Here is a 24,221-nt window from a genome sequence, read left to right as displayed (position 1 = left end):
ACAGTAAAACCATCTGGGCCATTTTCCCGGTTTTGTTACCCCACTTATAGTATCTGCTACGACATTTTCTAAAAGAATATTTAACTTTATCAAGAAGGAGCTTATTCAATGCCAAACGTGCAATAACTAATTCAACGTAAATATCGGAAGAAAGGGAAGCTTTATGAGAAGACTCCAAGTTCTGTATCCTCTGCAGCAAACTCAATTTAGGCCATCCTTCTTTTTTTCAAATAAGCACCCAATTGGATACACTTCCCTCTAAGCACGCATTTATGTGCCTCACAGATAGTAAGCCCCGACACGTCAGGGGTTACATTACAGTCAATATACGCATTGATAGTCTCGGCAAGTTGGGATCTACAGTAGGAATCGGTCAGTAGGGATTCATTAAAACGCCAAGATCGGCATGAGGGATCAACTACTCCTAAGGATAGGTCCAACAAGACAGGGGCATGGTCTGACCAAGTCGTCAAGCCAATAGAAGTGGTACGCACCAAATGTAAATGTCTGTGGCCTAACAGTATATAATCTATCCTGGAATAGGACTGATGTGGGTGCGAGAAATGCGTAAAATCCCTATCTGTGGGATGAAGAATATGCCAGACATCAGACAGCTGATGAGTGTGGAGCAGACACCCTACCTTGCGAGATGTATGTTCGGGGATGGTAGAGGAACCAGAAGACACATCCACTTGGTGATCTAGAGCCCAATTCAGATCTCCTCCAACTACTAGGATCCCTTCATGGAGAGAGGCAATCTTATCAAATACTTTTTCCAGGAAAACCAGTTGACCTTGACTTGGGGCATAAATATTAACAATGGTGAAAACTTCGGTAAACACAGTACAGTTAACAAGTAGGCACCTCCCCTCCTCCAATCTATGGACCACTACATTGGATACAGGTAAATGTTTGGCAAACAAAATTGCTACTCCCTTAGATTTAGATTGAGTGAGTGTAATTACAGTAATAGGCCGGGGGGTAAAATCGATTACTAAAGCAAGGAGAAGAAATGGGTTTCCTGCACTAGGACGATATCAGCTCCTTCAGCATGAAAGTAGCTTAGGGCCCTAACTATCTTCTCAGGTATATTAAGCCCTCTGGCATTGATAGAAATTATTCTAAGAGAGGTAGCCATAGGTAAAGAAGGAGAACAAAAAAAAACTTCAGAACACCGGAGCAGTATGAAAAAGAAAAAAAAAACACATACAACATGTAGAAAACACAAATTGAAAAACATAAAATGACAATAAAGACATGAAAAAAAATCTGCATCCGGACAAAAAGGGGGACCGCCGGGGTACCCATGTCACGGAGAAAAAATTTGCGGAAGGGGGCACACTAGGGGGCAATGACTCTGCCAACCAAAACATTACATTAATAAAACTAAATAGGAAAAATATAGAACAGTCCTAATTGCTAGATCTGTGCCACTAAATGTAACTTTGTTAAACAGCATAACTCCATGAAGGAGAAAATACTAAAATGTGATAAGAACCAACCCCAAGATGGGAAGGGCCAAAGTGACAAGGTCAGGGAAGAAGGGTCTAGAGGGACTGGGTAGACTTCCGGTAAAAATCAATGTGGGAGACAAAGTACTAACCCAATAACTATATCTGGAAATAGACTCCCAAAAAAGAAAAAGAAAAAAAACCCCCACAAAGCCTGTAATAACTCACAGGAACAGCAGAGAAATACAATGAAATACAAAAAAGAAATTATATATATATATATATATATATATATATATATATATATATATATATATATATATATATATACAGTATATACATATAATCACATATTTATATAAGAGTCAGAGCAGAATTATTAGAAAGACCACGTGGAGGTCAGGTAGGGTCAGCTCCACGAGAAGAATCGTCTCCTCTAGGTTTCTTCTTGGAGTTTTGGACTTGTTCCCAACAGGATCTTCTCGGAAGGCTAGGTGGTAATGTGTTTGGGAGAGAAAAAGCTTGCCAATCAGGAAGAGTTTTATAGCGTCCAGACCCAAAGCTGAGCAGAAATCAGGGAGATCTGTGGGGGCCAGGAGGGTGAGGGCTCTGCCTTCATACGACAGCTGGAGGGATAGTGGGAACCCCCATCTATATTTGATTTCCTTCTTGCGGAGAGCTTCCGTGAGGGGTTTCAGCAACCTTCGCTGCTGGAGCGTACGCCACGAAAGGTCCTGGAAAATCTGTAAGCGAGTGCCATTGAATCCACCCCCTGCAAACTGCGGACTTTGCGCAGGATATCTTCCTTTTGCGAGAAGTAGTGGACACGACAAATCCCATCACGTGGGCGATCAGATGCTGAGCCCTTTGGGCGAAGAGCTCTGTGAGCTCTGTCAAAGTCAATGGAATCATTTAGATCTAGAGCCAGAATCTACCTGAAGATTTTATTGAGGACATCTGTGATGCTCGAAGAAGGAATATCTTCTGGGAGGCCACGAATTCAAAGGTTATTTCTACGACATCTGTTGTCCAAATCATCCGCCCTGGTTTGCATAGCCCTCATATCCAGAGACTGCTGAGTGATTGCTTGGAGGGAAGCCAGAGAGGCGCACGGCCAGCAGCGGGAGTGAGCCTGCGGGTAAGTGACCCGATCAGGTAGCAGGAGGGTCATCGGTGGGTGCGTGGAGCCCCGGAAACAGCCCCAGCGGGAGCTGGTGCGAGGCACGTTCATCCGCACAGCCTGCCAAGCCACGCCCCCCCACCACTCCTTTCTGTCCCCTCTGTGGTGAATCCCGCTTTCTCCTCAGCTCCAAATCACCCGTCCAGCACCTTTTAATCCTCTCTCTCAATCTGAGGTAACTGCCATTGCGCCTGCACTTCTCACCCTAACTGCCACTCTCCACTTTTTTTTATACTGGTCAGTGTCTCGTGCTCCCCCTCTACCCAGCTCGGTGCACAGTCCTCTTCACAATTCACTGCTACTAATGTTCTAACATTATAAAATGTATAAAATATATAGCACATTACATTTCCATAATATCTATATAGGCTACCTACTAATACATATATTTACATTACAGGTTGAGTCTCCCATATCCAAAATGCTTGGGACCAGGGTTATTTTGGATATCTGAATATTCCGTATTTTGGAATATTTGCATAATATAATGAGATATCTTGGGAAAAGGACCCAAATCTGAGCACAGAAATGCATTTATGTTCTATTTACACCTTATACACTCAGCCTGCAGGTAATTTTGTACAATATTTTCAATAATTTTGTGCCTCAATCAAAGTTAGTGTATATACATGAAAATAATTTAGTTTTCATATACACTTTATACACAAAGCCTGAAGGTAATCGTATACAATATTTTTAATAATTTTGTGCTTTAAACGAGGTTTATGTGCATTGAACTATCAAAAACCAAAGGTTTCACTATCTCAGTCATGCTAAAAAAAATTCCGTATTTCGGAATATTCCGTATTTCGGAGTATTTGGATATGGGAGACTCAACCTGTACAACAATATGTATATTTTTTTTTTACATGACTATAACTCCTGGCAGCTTCACCTTAAAACAAGTGGGTGGCCAAACATATTTTAAACATTTTATTTACTCCGCCATTTTTTTTCACACTAGTCCTGGGACTTAACTTAATGCTGGGTGCTGCAGCTGCCAGACTCATTCCAGGGCTGCTGCACACTAACAAGATTTTTTTTTTTTATCCACATACATTAACACTGGTATCAGACTAGCGACATTCTCTGTCCAGTGCCTCAGTCTACTGGATGTGATACAGGGTTGTGGCGAGAACACATTTTCTTCTTCATGATCCATAGGGTCTACAGGTACTACCTTGGGGAATATGTGGTTTGGAGGAAACCAGGTACCAAACAGTGAACGCTTTCCGGTCCCAGGATGCACTGGGTCCTCCCCCTCTGGCCACAGGTCATAGTTTTTTTGTTAGTTTGGTGCGACAGGAGATGCACCATTATAACAGACTGGACTGTTTAGGCAGTCCCAAGCAGCAGGGCATCTTATAAGACACCTGTGCTGCGACTCTATCTACCCCTGCCGGTGCCACAACACCAGTAACCTGTGTGGTCTGGTGATTTCATCAGGGTCGCGACAAAGCTTTCTTGCCACGATGTCACAACCTGGACTGCAACCGGAGGGCACGGGGAAGTCAGGTAAGAACGAGGCAGTCCTTGCTTCCAGTGTGGGAGATGTTGGAAGCTGCTGCAGTGAAGGCCTGGTTTTGTCCACTCCCAAACTAGACCACCAGGGCTATATCGCCTGACCTCGAGGACGAGCTTCAGACACATTCTGTTGCTGGGAGGCCAGCGTTTCTGGTTGGTTATCCAGCATAGGGAAGATAAGCTCTCACCCCGACAGCCCCTCCCCCGACTCAGATGCCGTGCTATGGAAGTTTTGCGCGCCTGGGTCGCTCCACCCACCTCTATATATGAGATGCTCACTAATCACGTTTAGTGCTCTGTGAAAGCGGTTTGGTCTCAGGAGGTGTTGGGATCTCCCTATATACCTCTCCCCCAGGGGCCAGGTATATAACGCTCTATATCCTATCAATTAACTCTGTGAAGGTTTGAGTAGTTGATTCAGAGCCCAATGCAACTAAAGGTTGTATTTGCATTGTATGTGTCTTTGTGCTAGCGCTGCTGTGTTACTGTCAGTTATTTCTATCACTGCTGTCATTTTCAGTATCCCTATGTGCACATGGTGGGGTTGGTTTTCTGTAACATTTCACTTTCACTACTATTAGTGAATTAAAAAAAAAAAGTCACATTTGCACTACTTTGCATTTTATATGTCTAAGGCCATAGGGAAATTTGAGGCTGAGGCCCCGTTGCTGGTGTCATGTAAATCCAGTCAGGCAGGCCTGTCACCTCAGGATTTCATGCAAGATGGTTTATGTGTTTCTTGTTATAAGATTTCCTCACACCAACCCAGTGTACCAGCTCCTGTGCAAGAGCCAACGTGGGTGTACTCTTTTTCGCAGGTTTTGACTCATTTAGTGGACCATTTGGCAGCACCTATGCTGCCTCCTACTATGGGATTTCCATAGCAGCTGCAATCTGCTATGTGTGTACTGCCTATATGTCCGTCCTGGGTGGATGCTTATGCTTATTCATAAGTCTCAGATGATCCTTTTCTCACCAGAGGTTCGGCTCTCCTTGTCCTGGTGGCTTCACAAGGATCATCTAAACGAAGGTCGCCCTCTGTGGATCCCAAAGTAGGTACTCCTAACCACGGACACCAGTCTTCTAGGATGGGGTGCGGTGACAAGTTATCACACTTGCAGGGAAGGTGGACGTCTCAAGAAAGTCAGCTGCCCATAAATTTCTTGGAACTCCGGGCAGTTTACAGGGCGCTAGTTCTAGCACTTGACACTTCAGGGAAGGCCTGTCCAGATCCAGTCCGACAATGTGAACGCGGGAGCCTACGTCAACCGTCAGGGAGACCCGCGAAGTCGGGCAGCCATGTGGGAAGTGGCAAACATTCTGACTTTGGTAGAAAGTCATCTTCTGGCAATTTCGGCAATATTCATCCCAGGAGTCCACAACTGAGAAGTAGACTTCCTGAGTCCTCAGGATATACATGCTGGAGAATGTCCTCTCCACCTGGAGGTTTACCAGCTCCCAGTGGACAATTGGGGACTACCAGGGGTGGATCTCATGGCCTCACGGCACAATTAAAAGGTCCCCTGGTACAGGACAAGAGATCCCTCAGCAGCCTTCGTGGATGCGCTGGCAGTGGGGTGGGATTTCAGGTTAGCATACCTGTTTCCACCAATCTCTCTTCTACCAAGAATTCTCAGAAAATTAAAACAAGAGGGTGGCAGGGTGATTCTAATAGCTCCGTCTTGGCCCAGGCGTCATTGGTTCGCTGACCTGATGTGTCTCTCCATTGATACTCCGTTCACACTTCCTCTACGGCCTGATCTGCTAGTGCAGGGTACCTGCCTACATCTGGACCTACCTCGTCTGTCTTTGATGGCTTGGCTTTTGAGTCTTCCATCTTAAGAGCCAAAGGGTTTACCGACTCTGTGATTCATATGTGTTAGAGTCTGTGTAGAGTAGACACCGGGAACAGGTTTAAACTGAAAGGTGGGTTGTTTAATATGAATGTTGGTAGACATGAACAATAAGATAAACTAAAGTCTAGTAATAAACTAATATATGTGACAGGAGGGAACTGTAGTGAGTGGGAATAAATGAATGTCCAGTTCAGTGACAGATAAATGAGGTGAATCCAGATAGACTGTAAGTGAAGTGGATATCCTGGTATGCTGAATAGTGGCTGAGAGGGATGTCCGGTAATGCTGTGATGATGTCTGAAAGGGGAATCTGGTAATGCTGAGATGAGGGCTGCGCAGGAATGGGTTAACTGAGGAGACAGGTTCAGGCAGGAGTGGGTCTGGTAGAAGGTGCAGGCTGATCCCAGCGAAGTGCAAGGCAGAGCGATGCAGGAAGCCGGAGGCTGACAATGAGCTAGGGCAAACACCGGAGCACAAGTCTAAGGTTCAGGAGCACAGAGAACACATTCCACTAGCAACTACAGGGCGCTTCAAACACCCTTAAGTACCCAGTAACAGAGCGTGATAGGCCAGAGAGAACAGGTGACCCACTGACGATTGGTCTACTATGTCACATGGCCAAAGACAACATGGTGGCGCCCAGACAGCCATGACACAGTGATGCCACTAGACTTACCCTTGCCAGGATGGCCCAATGCTGGCAGACCTCTGCGTACATGCAATGTCAGTCTCTACACGCCAGCTCCCCCGCCAGAAGGAGCGCGCCACAGCGCCCTCACCGGTAAGGACCGCAAACCTCCACGCTACGAAACCCGGATTGTGACAGTACCCTCTCCTTACAGGAGGCCTCAGGACACCTTCTAGGCTTTTAGGGATGAGCCAAGTGGAACTTGCTGATGAGCTTGGGAGTGTGGATTTCCTCAGCTCTGTTCCAACAATGCTCTTCCGGACCATAGCCTCTCCAATCGAGCAGGTTTTGCAAATGACCATGACTAATAGACACCTCAAATTCCACCCCCTTTTCAGTTTGGATCCTGGGGGGAACAGGAAGAACACTGAGTAATTTATTGAGAACTAATGGCTTGAGCAGAGATAAATGAAATGAATTAGGAATTTTTAAATAAGATGGGAGTTGAAGACAATAGGAGACTGGATTGTTTATCTCTGTAATGGAGTATGGTTTAATAAACCAGGGAGCGAACTTCATAGACAATACCCTGAGGCAAAGAATGCGGGTAGAACGCCATACTTGATCCGCGACCCGCATCTGAGGAACTTTTCTTCGCTTCCTATCAGCCTGATCCTTGTACTGCAGGGAGGTTTTAACAAGAGCAGCCCCCACTTGAGCCCAAACTGAAGCAAAGTTCGGTACCGTGATATCCACAGCTGGTACATCAAAGACGGGTAGACTTCGGAACTCAGGGACCCTAGGATGAAGACCATACACTATGTAGAAAAGAGTTTGGTTAGTAGAAGAGTGGTATGATGCGTTGTGCGCAAATTCGGCCCAGGGAAGGGACTCGGACCAGTTGTCCTGGGATGAGGACATAAAGATTCTCATGAAGTCTCGAGGTCCTGGTACACCCTCTCGGTGGACCCATTACTTTAAGGGTGATAGGCCATGGAAAAGTAAAGTTTCACTTGCAGAATAGAGAATTTTGCCACGAATTGGACACCCCGGTCTGAAACGATTTCTGAATGAAGTCCATGAAGACTAAATATAAGGTGAACAAATAGGTGAGCCAAATCAGGTGCCGAGGGTAACTTCTCTAGTGGAATGTAATGGACCATCTTTGAGAAATTATCCACTACAACCCAGATGGTGGTATATCCATTAGAATTTGGTAGGTCTGTCACAAAATCCATGGACAGATGTGTCCACGGACGAGATGGTACGGGAAGAGACACCAATTCATGGCTTATGCTGGGCAAACTGGGTACAAAACGAGATAAACTCGGTTACCTTGGTTTTCATCGATGGCCACCAGTAGGATCTCTTCAGGAACTCCAAAGTCTTACGAATGACTGAATGACCGGGAAGAATGGGCCCATGTCAGCAACTGTTTCCTCAACTCCAAGGCCACAAAGGTCTTTCCAACAGGTGGTTGCAGTTGCATAGTGCCGAAAACCTTTGACTCCAGCACGGAATACTTTGACTCCATTCCGCAGTGTTTCTGGACCACTATAAGTGGACAGTGACCGTGACAAGGGGTCTGCCTTCAGATTGAGAGCCCCAGAGCGATACGACATGGTAAAATGAAAACGTGCAAAAAATATTGCCTATCGGGCCAGGCGAGGGCTTACACATTGAAAATTTTTTAAGAGAAGATTCCTGTGGTCTGTAAAACCGGTGAAAGGGAACTTAGCGCCCTCTAGGAGGTACCGTCATTCCTCTAAGGCCAGTTTGACAGCTAACAGCTCCTGTTCGCCTATGGCATAATTTCTTTCGGCAGGGGAGAATTTCTTTGAGAACAAACCACACGGTTGAATCCAGCTATCCTCGAAGCGCAGGGACAAGACCGCTCCCACTGCCTCAGAAAAAGCATCCACTAAAAGTAAAAAAGACCTGTTGACATCTGGTTGTCTCAAAACTGGAGCTATTATAAAGGCTTGCTTGAGAAGTTGAAAGGCTGTCTCTGCCTCAGGAGGCCATAGAGCAGGGTTGGCACCTTTACGAGTTAGGGCTGTGATGGGAGCTATCAAGGAGGAGAATTCCTTAATGAAAAAACGATAATAATTGGAGAAACCAAGAAGTCTCTGAATGGCCTTCAAAGACGTGGGACAGGACCAATCCAATATTGCTTGGACTTTCTTGGGGTCCATTTCTAAAAAAAGATCCAGAAACTATATATCCAAGAAATGGAGCACTTTGTACACCGAACACACATTTCTCCAATTTACAATACAGTTGGTTCTTCAGATGAGATAAGACTTGATTATGGTGTTCCCCAGGAGAGGCGGAAAAAATCAAAATGTCATCTAAATAGACGCCAACTGAGACATATAAGAGATCCCTAAAGATCTTTTGAACAAAACCTTGAAAAATGGCAGGTGCAATGGCATGACCAAGTATTCAAATTGGCTGTCCCTGGTGTTGAAAGCTGTTTTCCATTCATCATCTGCTCAAATACGAATGAGGTTGTATGCACCTCGGAGATCTAACTTAGAAAATATAGTGGATCCCTTGATTCAATGATCAATGGTAGAGGCTATCTGTTCTTTACTGTAATATCATTCAAACCTCTATAATCTATACACAGTCTCAGGACTCCATCTTTTTTAGAAGCGAAGAAAAATCCAGCTCCAGCAGGTGATGTAGATGATCGGATAAATCTCTATTTTTTACTTTTTCTTGGATGTATTCCGACATGGCATCAGTTTCTGGTAGGGACAACGGATACGTCCGACCACGGGGAGGGCTCTTCCCAGGTAACAAGTCGATAGGACAATCCCATTCTCTATGAGGAGGTAAGACGTTAGCTTGTCTTTCGGAGAAAAGATCGGTAAATGATTGATGTTCCTTAGGTATAGATGGGGCCTCTAACATCTGAATTTTTCTCACAGGTTGGATCTTCGGAAGACAAGACCCCTGGCATTCCTCACTACATGACTGAACCTGCATAGTGTTACAATCAATTCTGGAGTTGTGCTTATGCAGCCATGGGTATCCGAGTATAATCTCATGGGAAGCCTTGGGCATGATTAAGAAGCTGATATGTTCAACATGAAGGGCTCCAATACGAACTAGAATAGGTTGGGTAGGTTTTAGATACGGTTCTATTAGAAATAGGTCTACCATCGATAGAGGTCAAGGAGATAGCATGATCCAAGGTGATGCAAGGAACTTGTAATTTATCTGCCAAATGAGAGGACATGAAATTTTCTGCTGCCCCAGAATCCAGGAGGGCAGATACAAATACAGGACTAGATTTAATGTCCAGAGCAATGGACAAAACTGAGTCATTCTGCTTTGAGGATGGAAGTATTACTCCTAACTGAGTGTCCCCGAGACTAGTTAGGAACGGGCGTTTCCCGGCTTGCGAGTACAGGAACCCACCAAAGGTTCTTTTGAATGAGTCTGTTGTTCTTCTTTAGAAAGATGGGTATGATTAACCTGCATGGGTTCTTCATCTGTAAGAGAGGGAGGAGAATGGGTAGGAGGAGGTTGAGGATGAGGCCTAAAACGATCAGCTCTGTGCTTCTCAACTTGGTGCTCTCTAAAGCGTATATCAACCTTTTTACAGAGGGAAATTAGATAATTAAGACTAGAGGGTAAATCACGAGTGGCTAGATCATCCTCTATACCATCCGATAGTCCATGCCAGAAAAACGATGTTAGGGCTCCTTCGTTCCATCTGAGCTCTGATGCCAACGTCTGGAACTGAATTACATACTGACTGGACGGATACTTTGTTTCAGATTCATAATACTGGGTGACGCAGAAGTGGTTCTTCCGGGCTCATCGAAAATCCTCCTGAATGATGTACAAAATTATTGGTAATTATCCAGTAACAGATCTGATCGCTCCCGGAGCGGAGAAACACAATCTAAGGCTGAGCCGGACAATAAAGACACAATATAGGCCACTTTGGTTTTAGGAGTAGGGAAATTGGAGGGTTGTAATGTAAAATGTACATCACACTGGTTGAGAAATCCATCAAACTTGACAGGTGTAGGTAAATACAAATGAGGAGGAGCTCCAGAGGCAGATACCACAGAAGTAACTGCAGGCATACCTGGAGTAGTTAGTGTAGCTTGTAAGGTATCCTGACGGAGTGCCATTTTTTGTACATACTGTGCTATTTGCTGTTGCATGGCTCCATTCCTTCCAGGCGGAAGCCATGCTGTGAATTAAGTCTGTTCTGGACTCCTATTCAGTAGCCGAATCCATTTGGCCAGTGCAAACTGTTAGTCTGTGTATGTTGTGGATGAATGAGGAGAATCCAGATAGACTGTAAGAGTGAAGTGGATATCCTGGTATGCTGAATAGTGGCTGAGAGGGATGTCCGGTAATGCTGTGATGATGGCTGAAAGGAGAATCCGGTAATGCTGTGATGATGGCTGAAAGGGGAATCTGGTAATGTCGAGATGAGGGCTGCGCAGGAATGGGTTAACTGAGGAGACCGGTTCAGACAGGAGTGGGTCTGGTAGAAGGTGCAGGCTGATCTCAGCAGAGTGCAAGGCAAGGCAGAGCGAGGCAGGCTATGCAGGAAGCTGGAGGCTGACAATGAGCTAGGGCAAACACTGGAGCACAAGTCTAAGGTTCAGGAACACAGAGAACATGTTGCACTGGCAACTACAGGGCGCTGCAAACACCCTTAAGTACCCAGTAACCAAGCATGATAGAGAGCAGGTGACTCACAGATGATTGGTCTGCTTTGTCACATGGCCAAAGACAACATGGTGGTGCCGAGACAGCCGTGACGCGGAGACGCCACTAGACTTACCCTTCCCAGGATGGCACAACGCTGGCAGAACTCTGCATACACGCAATGCCAGTCTCTACATGCCAGCTCCCCTGCCAGAAGGACAGCGCCACAGAGCCCTCACCGGTAAGGACCGCAAACCTCCACGCCGCAAAACCCGGGTCGTGACAATATGATGCTTGCGGCAAGTTACAGAATTTGGCATTCCTTTTTTCTATGGTGTTCCCACAAAAAAGTTGATCCTAAGATTTTTAAGCTTTTCTCCAGGGTGGATTAGACCTTTGTCTCCACCTGGCCACATTGAGAGTTCAGGTTTCTGCGCTGTCAGTTTGGTTTCGGCGTAGAATCGCTCCCTTGATGGATGTTTAGAATGTTTTTGTAAGGTGTTCTTCATCTGCAACCACCTTTTGTTCCTCCGGTGGCACCATGGGATTTGTCTATGGTTCAAAGGACGCTACAGCCCCCCCCCTTTGAATCTTTAAATACAGTGGACCTCAAGTGGTTGACAGTGAAGACAATTTTTCTCCTCGCTATCGCCTCAGCTCGCAGAGTCTCTGATTTGGCAGCACTTTCATGTTGCCCCCCCATATTTGATCTTCCACCAGGATAGAGCTGTCCTGCGTACACAGGTAGGCTGCCTTACAAAAGTGGTATCCTGTTTTCATATAGATGAAGAAATTGTTGTCCCGGCTTTCAAGTCTTCAGGTCTTTTTGCTGGTGAAACTTCTTTGGATGTGGTTCGAGCCCTTCGTATCTAGGTGGATCATACCAACTGCATCAGGAAATCGGATGCACTTTTTGTTTTGTATGACTTTCACAAACTTAGTTGGCCAGCTAAAAAGCAGACTCTGGCTCGGTGCCTTCGTATGACTATATCTCAAGTTTATACGCAGGCTGATGTCCCTGTTCCCAGCACATTCAACTTGGTCTGTGGGACCTTCTTGGGCGGTTAGACATGACGCCTTGGCTGAACAGCTGTGCAAAGCAGCCACTTGATCTTCCATCCATACCTTTATCAAATTCTATGCATTTGATACTTTTGGCTCCCAGGATGCTTCCTTTGTTCGGCGGATCCTCCTGTCAACTCAGGAGCGTCCCCACCCTTAAGGGAACTGCTTTAGGACATCCCCAAGGTAGTTCCTGTGGGACCCTATGGATCTTGAAGAAGAAAATAAGAGTTATGGCAGACTTACCTGTTGATAACTCTTTTTCTTTGAGGTCCACAGGGCATCCTCCCTGATGCACCCGGCTTCAGTGGGATCTGCTCCTTCTTGTCACTGATTCCCTCTTCTTTGTATGAGTGTTTTTAGTGTAATGTGTACTTCCTTCTCCACTTTCCTTCTATGGGCTTGTTTACAAACTGGGGACCTGTGGTTGAAGGCAGGGTATATATGGGGTACCGGAAAACGTTGACTGTTTGGTGCCTGGTTTCCTCCAAATCACATATTCCCCAAGGTAGTTCCCGTGGACCCTAAGGACCTCAAAGAAAGTGTTATCAAAGATAAGTCTACCATAATTCTTATTTGTATTAACACTTTTACGTGTTTTAGACCCCATTATAGCACGTGGAGCCAGTTCCAGACTCTGCGACACTCTGTATATGTTATGGTGTTGATTTTCTTTTTGTTTAATATGACATGCTGTGCACATATGACACCAAGAGCTGTAACAGTTAAATTTTTTATGATCCTCTTGGTCCTGTTTTCCTGAATTATTTTCTCCTTTTCCTTTCCTATTGTTTGCTATTTGCAAAACAAAAATACAACCATTGTATGCTAAATTGAAACTAATATAAGATCCATTTTTGTAGAAAACATACAGAATGGAAGAAGCTTATTTTGACCCATCATTGGCCAGTTACAGTGTGCAAGGTAAGTTGCTTCTACTAATTCTTCTAATATTTTGCAAATGTTTTGGACACATTCATTGCATGTCAACACCTTTTCCTTTAAACATTAATATGGGGTAATTGTTCCCAAACCTAATTATCAGTTCCACCAACAGTTGGGATAACATTTGATGGATCCGAGTCTGGCTTGGGTTTTCCCGCCTGACTCAGATCCCAAAACGAGGCAAGACGTCATCATCCCGCTGTCGGATTCTCGCAGATTTTTGATAATATAAAGGTATTTGGTCATTGGCGCCATTTCACTCCGGCTGTGGAAAGTGAAGTGAACAGACGTGCAGTGTCTGCTGTGTCCATCTAGGGGCTGCTGTCTCCATCCAGAGCAGGGGCTGTGGTGTCCATCCAGGGGCAATGGCTGCTATGTCCATCCAGGGGCTGCTGTGTCCATACAGGGCAGGGGCTGCCTGTGCCCATTCAGGGGCAGCGGCTGCTGTGTCCATTCAGGGGTGCTCTGTCTGTCCAAGGGTGTCCAGGAATCTGTGTCTGTCCAGGACAGGGGCTGCTGTGTCCATCCAGGGGCAGTCTGTGCTGTGTCCATCCAGGAGTTGCTATGTCCATCCAGGGGCAGGGGCTGCTGTGTCCATCCAGGACAGGGGCTGCCTGTGTCCATTCAGGGGTTGCTGTGTCCACCCAGGGGCAAGGACTGCTGTGTCCATCCAGGGGTGCTTTGTCCGTCCAATGGTGCCCAGTGTCAAAAAAAATTAAAAGCTAAAAAAAAGTCAATAATATAATTAATTTGGTTTTTTTTTTGTGCTGTACCCCGGGATACTATATTTTATTTTACTGTGTCGCTGCCGGTGAGACCGCAGTGTAATATTCATACACGTATTGTTGTGACTCTATGGGGTAAATTTACTGAAGCGAGTTTTAGAAGAGATGTTGCCCATAGCAACCAGTCAGATTCTACTTAACATTTAACTAGCACCTTCTAGAAGATAATAGCTAGAATCTGGTTGCTATGGGCAACATCACTTTTAAAACTCACTTCTAAAAACCATCACTTTAGTAAATTTACCCCTATAAGTCGTAGCGCAGTGTAATATTCATACACCCATAATGACACTGTAAGTGTAACCGAAGTGTAATGTACACGTATTGTGACACTAAGTGGAAACGCAGTGTAATATTAAACACGTATTGTGACATTGTAAGTGGTAGCACAGTGTATTCATAAAAGATATTGTGACACTAAGTGCAAACACAGTGTAATATTCAACACGTATTGTAACACTAAGTGGTAGCGCAGTGTTTTATTCATAAAAAATATTGTGACACTGTAGGTCATTGATACCACAGTGTAATATTTAAAATTGGTACAAATTGATGTGTGTGCTGTCCCCCACTTCGTTCGTGTTTGTTGATATGGAGAACGATCAGTTGAAAGGAGAGGAGGAACCACATACTAGTGCTGGAGCTGCTGCCATTGCCACCAGTCATGACGATACTAGTCTACGTCATCTACTAAAGCCAAAAGCCCAAGGACATACAGGGCTTAAGTCAGGGCATCTAAAATCAATGAAGCAATCTTTTACATTGGTAAAGACAAAAACATCACGGAAAGTTAGCTGAAGAAAGAAATAACATTGGCAATATGACTTTCACCACACGAAGTGGCAAGGAAAGGCTAAGGCCTTGGCCTTTATTTATGACTGGTGGTTCTGCCTCTTATGATGATGTAAGCACAAGTGAATATGATGACACCGAAATCGAGGATGCTTTTGTGGAAGTCCACAAAAGGAGGATATTTGTGTAGTTGACGCTGGTGAGGATGTTGATGTTGTTGATGAGTATGTTGTTTGTGTAAATCAGGCACCAGTGGAAGAAACAGTTGTTGCCCATGATAAGAAAAAGCACATTGTCATGTCTGGGCATAAGACAAATAAATCCACTACTTATGTGTGGAATTATTTCTACCCAAATCCGGACAACAATTATCAAGCCATATGTACCCTTTGTAAAGCCAGAGTAAGTAGAGGTAGGTACCTTGAACATCTAGGAACCTCCTCCCTGTTACGTCATCTGCAGCGCATCCATCCAAAAAGTTTTTGTAAAATTCAGAAACTTTGGCTAAAAAAGTAACAATAAGCAGTCCAGTGTTGCATAGCTCCCTTTTCTCTGCTTGTCACAAGCCACCACACTGCGAATGATGTGCAAGGTGAACATAGGGCAAGTGTTCACTGAATCTCTGCCTACTTCCCCTCCATCATTCTGTGGATCAGTCCAGATTGGCTCCGGCATCGATATCCTGATGGCTATACTTATTTTTCTTTGAGTATAGTTGATCCTCTTTTATGGAGCCTGGTCAAAATCCTGCGCAGATACAGGTTCTTACACAGAAAGTTCAAGAACATTCCATCCGGGTTGAAGAATCCCGATGCGCCTCTGCTCCCACTGTAGTAGAACCTAAGTTAAATCTGCCTGATTGGTTCTCAGGTAACCGTAAGGATTTTTTAAATTTCAAAGAGAGCTGCAAACTCTACTTTAGTCTTTGACCCAGGTCCTTGGGTTCTGAAGCCCAACAAGTAGGGATAATTATCTATTTGTTACAGTGTGACCCACAAACATGGGCCTTTGGTCTTCCTTCAACTAGCCCTGCACTGTTGGCAGTCGAGGCATTCTTTACCGCATTGGGTCTCCTGTATGATGACCCGGACAAGGCGACCATGGCAGAGGCTAGCCTCAGGTCTCTGAAGCAGGAAACCAAAGCCGCTGAGGAATACTGAATGGAGTTCCGGAGATGGGTGGTCGATTCCGGCTGGAATGACTGTCTTGCGAATCCAGTTTCGTTGCGGACTATTTGAGGAGATTAAGGATATCTTAGTCCAGTATCCTGCACCAAGCTCTCTGTATGATCTTATGAACCTGGTTATTCACGTTGACAGGGTGGCTCTATAAATGCTGATTGGAGAATAAATTGCCTTCTCTGCCTCCACGATCTCCGTTATGGTTAGCTCCGCCCGAGTCAGAGGAACCAATGCACCTGGGAGCATTTAGTCTTCTGGCTGAAGAGAAACTGAGGAGACATTCGTTGGGTCTGTGCCTGTACTGCGATGGTAAAGGTCATATGGCTCAGCTTTGCCCACTGAAGTCGGGAAAAGGCAAGGTCTAGATGAGCTAGGGGAGATACAACTAGGCCTTGCATCCATCTCCCCGGAAAATGTCCTTTATTACTTCAGTCATCTCTTTTTCAAATGTTCAAGTCCTCCGTTCCTGCGTTCACTGATAGTAGAGTTGCGGAGAATTTCATGGACATTACATTTTTCAAAACGTTGGGCCTGGAACCTGAGCCCTTATCCACACCTGTGTCTGTTATTGGTCTGGACGGGTCTTTGCAATTTGCCGTTGGAGCTCTACATCGGGAGGAATTGTCATTCCTACTTCTTCAGTGTCCGCTGGCCCCAGTCGTTCTGGGTTTACACTGCCTGAAAAGACGCAACCCCATAATCCAGTGGCAAACTGGTGAAATTCTGGAGTGGGGTCGACCTGTTTTCCGAATACTTATCATGTCTTGCTGCCACTGTCTCAGCCGAGCCTCGTCTATTCCTGCTGCTTACCGTGACCTGACCGAAGTCTTTTCTAAAAGAAAAGCTGACGTTCTGCTGCCTCACCGTCCTTTCGACTGCAACTAATTACTTGGTGCTAGGCTTCCTAAAGGCAGATTATATGCATTATCTATTCTGGAAGATCAATTCATGCAGGAATATATTCAAGAGGCTCTGGATAAGGGATTCATTCATCCTTCTAAATCCCCAGTAAAAGCAGGGGTTTTCTTTGTCGAGAAGAAGGATGGATCACTCCGACCCTGCATTGATTTCTGTGGACTGAATAAAATCACAGTCAAGAACGCCTATCCCTTGCCACTCATCTCCATCTTCTTTGACCAACTGCGGGAGGCCTCCATCTTCTCTAAGATTGATCTTGGAGGCGCATACAACCTCATCCGCATTAGAAAAGGAGACGAGTGGAAGACTGCATTTAACACTCATTCGGGACACATTGAATATCTTGTCATGCCATTTGACCTCTCCAATGCCCCAGCTGTTTTTCAAGATTTCATTTATGAGGTGTTAAAGGATTTCTTGAGTCTATGCAGTGGTCTATCTAGATGATATCCCCATCTTATCAAAGTCCATGGATAAATATCATAGACATGTGAAGTAGGTCTTACAAAGGCTACTGAAGAACAACTTGTATGCCAAATTAGAGAAATGCGTTTGATGTAAAGGAGGTATCATTCCTGGGTTACATTATCTCCTCGCAAGGTTTCTCTAGGTGAAGACTATCCTGGATTGGGAACAACCCGCTATACTGAAGGCCATCCAGCGGTTTCAGGGTTTCGTGAATTATCTCAGGTTCGTGAAGTCCTTCTCTATAGTCTCGCCCATTGTTGATCTTACCAAGAAAGGAGCCGAGGTCGCTAATTGGTCACCTGGAGCCATTCAAGCATTTAACACTTATGGCGGCTTTTGTGTCCTCTCCTCCGGCATCCCAATCCAGAGTTCCCATTTATTGTTGAGGTGGATGCATCTGAAATTGGAGTGGGCGCTATCCTTTTGCAGAAGGACATTAGAGATGGTAAGCTTCATCCATGTGCCTTCTTTTCCAGGAAATTTGACTCGGCTGAGAGGAATTATGTCGTCGGTAACCGGGAAGTTTTGGCCATTACGTGGGTCTTTGAAGATTGGGGGCATGGAGGCAACAACTGTCTGGTGGCAGTCCATGTCTCAAGACACTCAAGAATTTGTCCTGGCCTGTAATGTCTGTTCTAGGAATAAGACCCTCCGAACCACTCCTCAAGGTCTCCTGTATCCCCTGGACCCATATTACTATGGACTTTGTTGTAGATCTCCCAGAATCTTCCCATTGTTCTGTCATCTGGACCATTGTGGACTGGTTCTCCAAGATGGTACATTTTGTTCCTCTGGCCAAATTAACATCTGCTAAGAAACAGTCAGTACTTTTTCTGCAACATGTCTTCAGGCTTCATGGACTTCTCGTGGATATCGTCTCAGATCGTGGAACACAATTCATGGCCCGATTTTGGAGATGTTTCTGTGTGGAGCTGGGCTTATCCTCGTGGCTTATCCTTATGTGAGCTTATCCTAGGGCTACCATTCACAGCGGCTAGACGGAGTGGGCCAATCAGTCCTTGGAACAACACCTCAGTTGTTTGATTTCTAATTGCCAGGACAATTGAGTTTCACTTCTGCCCTTTGCAGAATTCGCATATAATAACTCTTGCCATTCCGCTTCCTCAGTCTCTCTCCGTTCTATTGCAACTCTGGGGCCCATCCTAGAAGTATTTCATTTGAATTTCCTACTACCAGTACCTCTTCTTCATCATCCGTTTCTAGGCTTCGGCCAGTCTGGAGGAAGGTGCATGCTCTCCGTCAAGCATCGGGGCGGTTCAAGGTGTGAGCTGACAAGCACCGCAGGCTCTGCAATTTTAGAGTTGGAGACCTAGTGTGGCTGTCCTCCAGAAATATTAATCTGTGCCAGAGGTCACAAAAGTTGGGGCCTACACTTTTTCGGCCCATTTCGCATCATTGTCAAAGTTAATCCCGTAGCCTTTTGGCTGAAGTTACCGAGGACTCTTAGGATCAACAGTACATTTCATTGTTCCCTCCTGAAGCCGGTGTTGCTTCCTTACAGGTTTACTCCTAGGCGTTCAATCAGACCTCCACCAGTACTCGTCCAGGGGTGCTGGGAGTTTGTTGTGCAGAAGGTCCTGGACTCTAGAATATCTCATTGATGTCTTCAATTTCTTGTTCACTGGATGGGCTATGGTCCAGAGTAGCATTCCTGGGTCCCATAGAGATCTTTGCGTGCTCATACGCTGCTGAGAAGATTCTTTGTGAACTTTTCCGGACAAGCCAGGGTCTAGGGGTTCCTTAATCCCTCGTCAAGGGGGGGAGGGGGGTTTCTGTCACAAGCCACCACACTGCGAATGCTGTGCGAGATAAACATCGGTCAAGTGTTTCCCCCCCCCCTTTTTTAATTCCTTTCTGACACAATAGTGCTATGAGCAGCTGTGTAGCAATTTAGTGCAGGCAAGCTGTTCCTACTTTCCAACTGTCCAGCCTATTGGTTAATCATTCATTACTTGGTTTTTCAAAGACATATGTACTCTAAATATAATTTGGTTCTAAGCAACACCTTGTCCTGTATTATATCTTGGTGGGCTGGTTTATCAAATAACCAACCAATTGGTTTACATTTGCAATAGGACTATTACATAGTGCACATTACTAGAATACCATCCCTTTTGCAATCCTTTTTTATATCATATAAATCGTTACAAACAGGTGTAGCGCTGATCTCCTTTACTATTAGAAGTGTTCACTGCATCTCCGCCTACCTCCTGTCCATCATTCTGTGGATCAGTCCAGATTGACTCCGGCATCTATATCCTGCTGGCGCTAACGCTGCTCCGATGCCGGTGATAGACCTCTCATGTTTCTGGTTCTGGCTTTGTTTCCTGTCTCCAGTTGAGCTCCAGTTTCTGCCTCACATATTGTTGTTCTGCCGCTTGTGTCATCTGGGCGGCATGGTCCGCATATCTGTTTCCTGCCACTCGTGTCATCCAGGCGTCACGGGTAGTACCCTCAGTACAGCGTCAGTTGCTTGTGTCAACCCGGCGGCACAGGCCGCACTACAGCGTCAGCTGCTTGTGTCAACCCGGCGGCACAGGGTTCTCTACAGCGTTTGCTGCTGGTGTCAACCCGGCGGGCACAGGCCTGAACTACAGCATCAGCTGCTTGTCAACTCGGCGGCTCAGGTCGCACTCCAGTGACTTTTGTGCGCAGTCCTGTGCATCAACACCAGTGACTTTGTTACAGCTGCTACCCGGCTACTGCTGCATCTTGCCAAGTTATTCCAGCCCTCAAGGTTGCCACTCAGCCCAAAGGCTGCTACACAGCTTAAAGGTCGCATCTTGCCAACCTATACCAGCCCTATTGGCTACTGCACGGCCCAAAGGCTGCCTCATAATCTACGGCCTTCTGGCCCACCTAGCCAAGTTTCTACCAGCTCACAAAGCTGTTGCACGGCCGCATCCAGCCAAGAGTTCTAGCCCTCAAAGCTGTTGCAGGACTTTAATCAAGAGTCATACGCATCCTCACACTGCCGGATCCAAGCACCTGCCATCTTCACCACCAACACCTTCACCAACAATATCCTCAATCATGAAGCGATTGGTTTGTTTGGGCCCCCAGGTGCCTCTGTAATTTTTGGACATAATTGGCGGCAAGGGTCTTGGAATTTGTAGTTTTTATTTTGATGAACATCATCTTTTCCATATTTTGAGGAAGTAGTCTCCTACGCCGATCTCTGACAAGATTCCAGGCTGTGCTGAAAACTCTTTTGGAGTACACACTCCAGGATGGGCATGTCAAGCAAAGGGCCTCTAAAAATTGCCTTTTTTTCCTGCTAGTAGTCAAACGGACTGTCTGACGTGCCTATTTGGACGTTATCATTAGAAACAGTCATGGAGTCACGGTAGAGGTCTCATTAATTTAATTATAGGCAATTATTTTAGACCCGACCATATGTCAAAACTTTGTTGTGTTGACTCCTCTGCATCACCAGTGGGTCTTTTGGGAAAGTTTAGTTTTTCCTTGGCAGCCGCATTTGCTGGAGAAACTAAAGGAGGAGCCATCACTGCATCACCTGCCACTTGAGCTGACAATTTGCTTACCAACAGGTCTTTGCATCTCTTCAGATCTGTGTTCGTTGGGAAGAAAGACACAACGTATGACTTAAACCTAGGATCGAGCACGGTCGCCAAAATTTATTGATCTGATTCAAAGGTCCTGGCAACCCTTGGTTCCTGGTGAAGTGAATAAAGGACTTGATCTACAAGTCCAATGTGCTTTGCAGAATCTCTTCGTTTCAGCTCCTCCTTCAGTTTCTCAAGTTGCTTTTCCAACAGTCTAATTAGGGGAATTACCTGTCTCAAACTGGCAGTATCTGAACTCACTTCACATGTGACTACGAAGGGTTTCAGCTAGTGGCGTAAGTTCATCCCAGGCGCCCGGAGGCAAGTTATAATTTGGTGCCCCCCCAAAAGGAAATAAATATGGTGCATATCTGTCTAATACCAGGAAGAGGTGTCATGTATTGGGCGGCTGAGACTGTATACTTCGGGTACATATTTGCAGCCCTAAGTGGGGTGAATATATTGCGGGCAATGGAGGAGGTGCCCCTTCAGTGCTGGCGGCAGGCGCCTTCATTGTCTCCCATATTTCCCTCCTCTTCCTATGTTATAGTTCGCTGTGTAGCTTTGGATGGCTTTTTGCTGTTCCTCCATGAAGAATATAAAGGGTGGAGTTCCACCTTGTAAATACCTCTTGCTTGCTGGCAGGGCAAATTCAAAATTTTTTGTAGGTGCTGCACTCTTCTACATGCGCCTACTGAATGGCAAAAATGTCCATAAATTTTTCGGACTAGAGAGAGCATCTCCTGCACGGCCCTGTCAATTTAAAAAAAAAATTTGCACTACCAAGTTGATTGCATGAGAAAAAACATAGGACGTGTTTGAATTCACCCAGCTGTAATGCTCTCACAATACTGGTGGTGTCAGAAATCACAAATCCTGAGGAGAGTCCAAGCGGGGTAAGCCATATTGCAATGACTTCCCTGAGTTTTTATAAAAGATCAGCGGTATGCCTCTTGGTGAAATCGGTGATACACAGAGTAGTCTGCCTCTGAATGAGCTGATGTTTCTAAGATGCTGCTGCTGTTGCCACTGAAGGCAATACACCCACCCAGTGGGCTGTTACAGTTATGTAATCTTGCATTTGCTCTGTTCCGCTTGTATACATATCTGTGGTTAAATGGACAGCGGGTACAACAGCATTTTGGAGGACACTAATTCATTTTTGAATGTCCCTGTACAGGCTGGGAATTGATTTTCTAGTTAACTGGAATCTAGATGGAATTTGGTAGCAGGGACACAGGACCTCAATTAACTGTCTAAAACTAAACCCACTGCATTATTGGCGGATATTAGACGCACATCAGCATAGATGTTATGGCGTCAGTGATCCGCTGTGCACCTGGATGACTGCTGTCATACTTGCTCCCCCTTGCAACGGATTATTTAACAGTCAAGTTTTTTTAAACTACTACTAGTAGTCTTCCTGGTCCCCTTCTGGTATGAAGATCCACTCCCAGCAGCAGCAGACATAGCGTTCAAGGATTCTTATGGGTCAAGGACTGATGTGAATGTTTTCAATATTTTTTTTTTTTCCATGCCTCCCCCTCCCCCTCATAAAGTTGCTTTGGAATCAACAAATTTATTTAAATTTACTACTAATCAAACCTTCCTTTCACTGCCTTCAACTACATACATACTCCAACTCCCTCAGACCTGAATAATAATGGTTGAATAATAAAACCATTTGTTTCCAGATGTGCGATGTTCGAAGTTGAACTGCCACAGCTGCTGCAATCTTTGACATGCGATTGCTGAATGCCGAAAATGTCCAGAAATGTTTATGGCCATAGACAGCATCTCCTGCATGCCCCTTTTAATTAAAAAAAAATATTCTGAACCACCAAGTTTATTTTGTGGGCAAAACAAAGGACATATTTTTCACCCATGCTCTTTCCTCCTCCCTCATAAATTATGCTTCGGAATCAAAAAGTTTAATAAAATTTACTACGAATCAACCCTCTTTTTCCCTACCTTCAACTACATACATACTCTATCCCCTTCAGGCCTCTTGATTAATGAAAACATTGTTTCCTTATGTGCCATGTTGGACTTTGAACTTCCGCGTGTTTGTGCTAGCTAGCTTGGTGCAACTTTTGAGCCTAAACTGGATGAAAACTATATTGTGAGCTGTAAGATGATCAAACGAGTGGAAACAAGTATTGGTTGTCGGTATGGGCCTACTTGGGAAAACCCATAGTACATATATATAGGACTTGCCTATGTAAGCCCAAGGATACATTCAAGTATTATTATTACTCCCTATAGTGTAGTGTGTAGAAGGGGCATGTTAGTTGAAAACAATATTATAACACAAATACATCTGTTCCTTATTCTTTTTGGATGCTTGCATAACACCTCCAGGTAAGTAAACACAATTACATACAGATATAACGTTCTTTATATTGACGAAATTCCAAGTAAATAAGAACATACATTCACCTCATTATATGACATAACAGTGTACTGTGTTGTATATTGACATACATATGTTTATCTAAACAATGCAGTAACATCATGCATAAATAATAACATATCAATGTAGATATCCTCCTAAATACTAAGTTCTAAAAGTCTGGTTGCAGTTTCTTAGTAAGGTAAGTATTTCACGTGAATATAACACGCTTCCCTCCTGAGTGTTAATTTTTTCTTTAGTTTTTTTTAGAGATAACAATATATTTAACCCAAGATATAGGAATAGTTCCTGTGGATCTTTGCTATCAGAAGCCAAAACTGAATCAGTGTTCTCCCCAGGCTGTTTTCTGTGGGCGCATCGCCCAGCAGAAACAGCCTGCCGCCCGGCACTTTTTTTCCCGCCGACCCCCGCTGGCTTCTGAAGTGACCAGAGGCTAAAGAAGCCTCCGATTGCTTCAGAGGCCAGCGTTCCCAGTAATGCTTTGCGCGGGTGACATCATGATGTAACCCGCGCCGCGAGGTGCCTGCCCCGCGCGCCTACTGGATCTAGTTAGATCCAGTCAGCGTGAGGCAGCGACCAGCAAGTAAAGGTAAGTGATGGGCTGGGGCTAGAACCAGTCTGGGGGCACTGCGTAAGGGACACTATTAAACCTGGGGGCACTGCATAAAGGGCCAGCCTTGGGGCGCTGCATAAGGGACACTATTAAACCTGGGGGCACTGCATGATGGGCCAGCCTGGGGGCACTGCA

General features: G+C 45.1%; 1 protein-coding gene across 2 annotated transcripts in view; it reads left to right on the top strand.

The window, feature by feature from the left end:
- RNASET2 (ribonuclease T2) overlaps positions 1-24,221 on the top strand; it is a 214,086-nt gene that overhangs the window by 63,619 nt on the left and 126,246 nt on the right. For both annotated transcript variants that reach the window (XM_088481578.1, XM_088481577.1), the window contains exon 3: positions 13,248-13,308. In XM_088481578.1, coding sequence (XP_088337704.1) covers positions 13,248-13,308 — 61 coding nt within the window. The remainder of the gene's footprint in view (positions 1-13,247; positions 13,309-24,221) is intronic.

The sequence above is a fragment of the Taudactylus pleione genome, unplaced genomic scaffold, assembly GCF_031769625.1.
Source record: "Taudactylus pleione unplaced genomic scaffold, aTauple2 ptg000275l, whole genome shotgun sequence".
Lineage (NCBI taxonomy): Eukaryota > Metazoa > Chordata > Amphibia > Anura > Myobatrachidae > Taudactylus > Taudactylus pleione.
The sequence above is the reverse complement of the archived record's forward strand: the minus strand, read 5'-3'. Positions and strand labels throughout refer to the sequence as shown.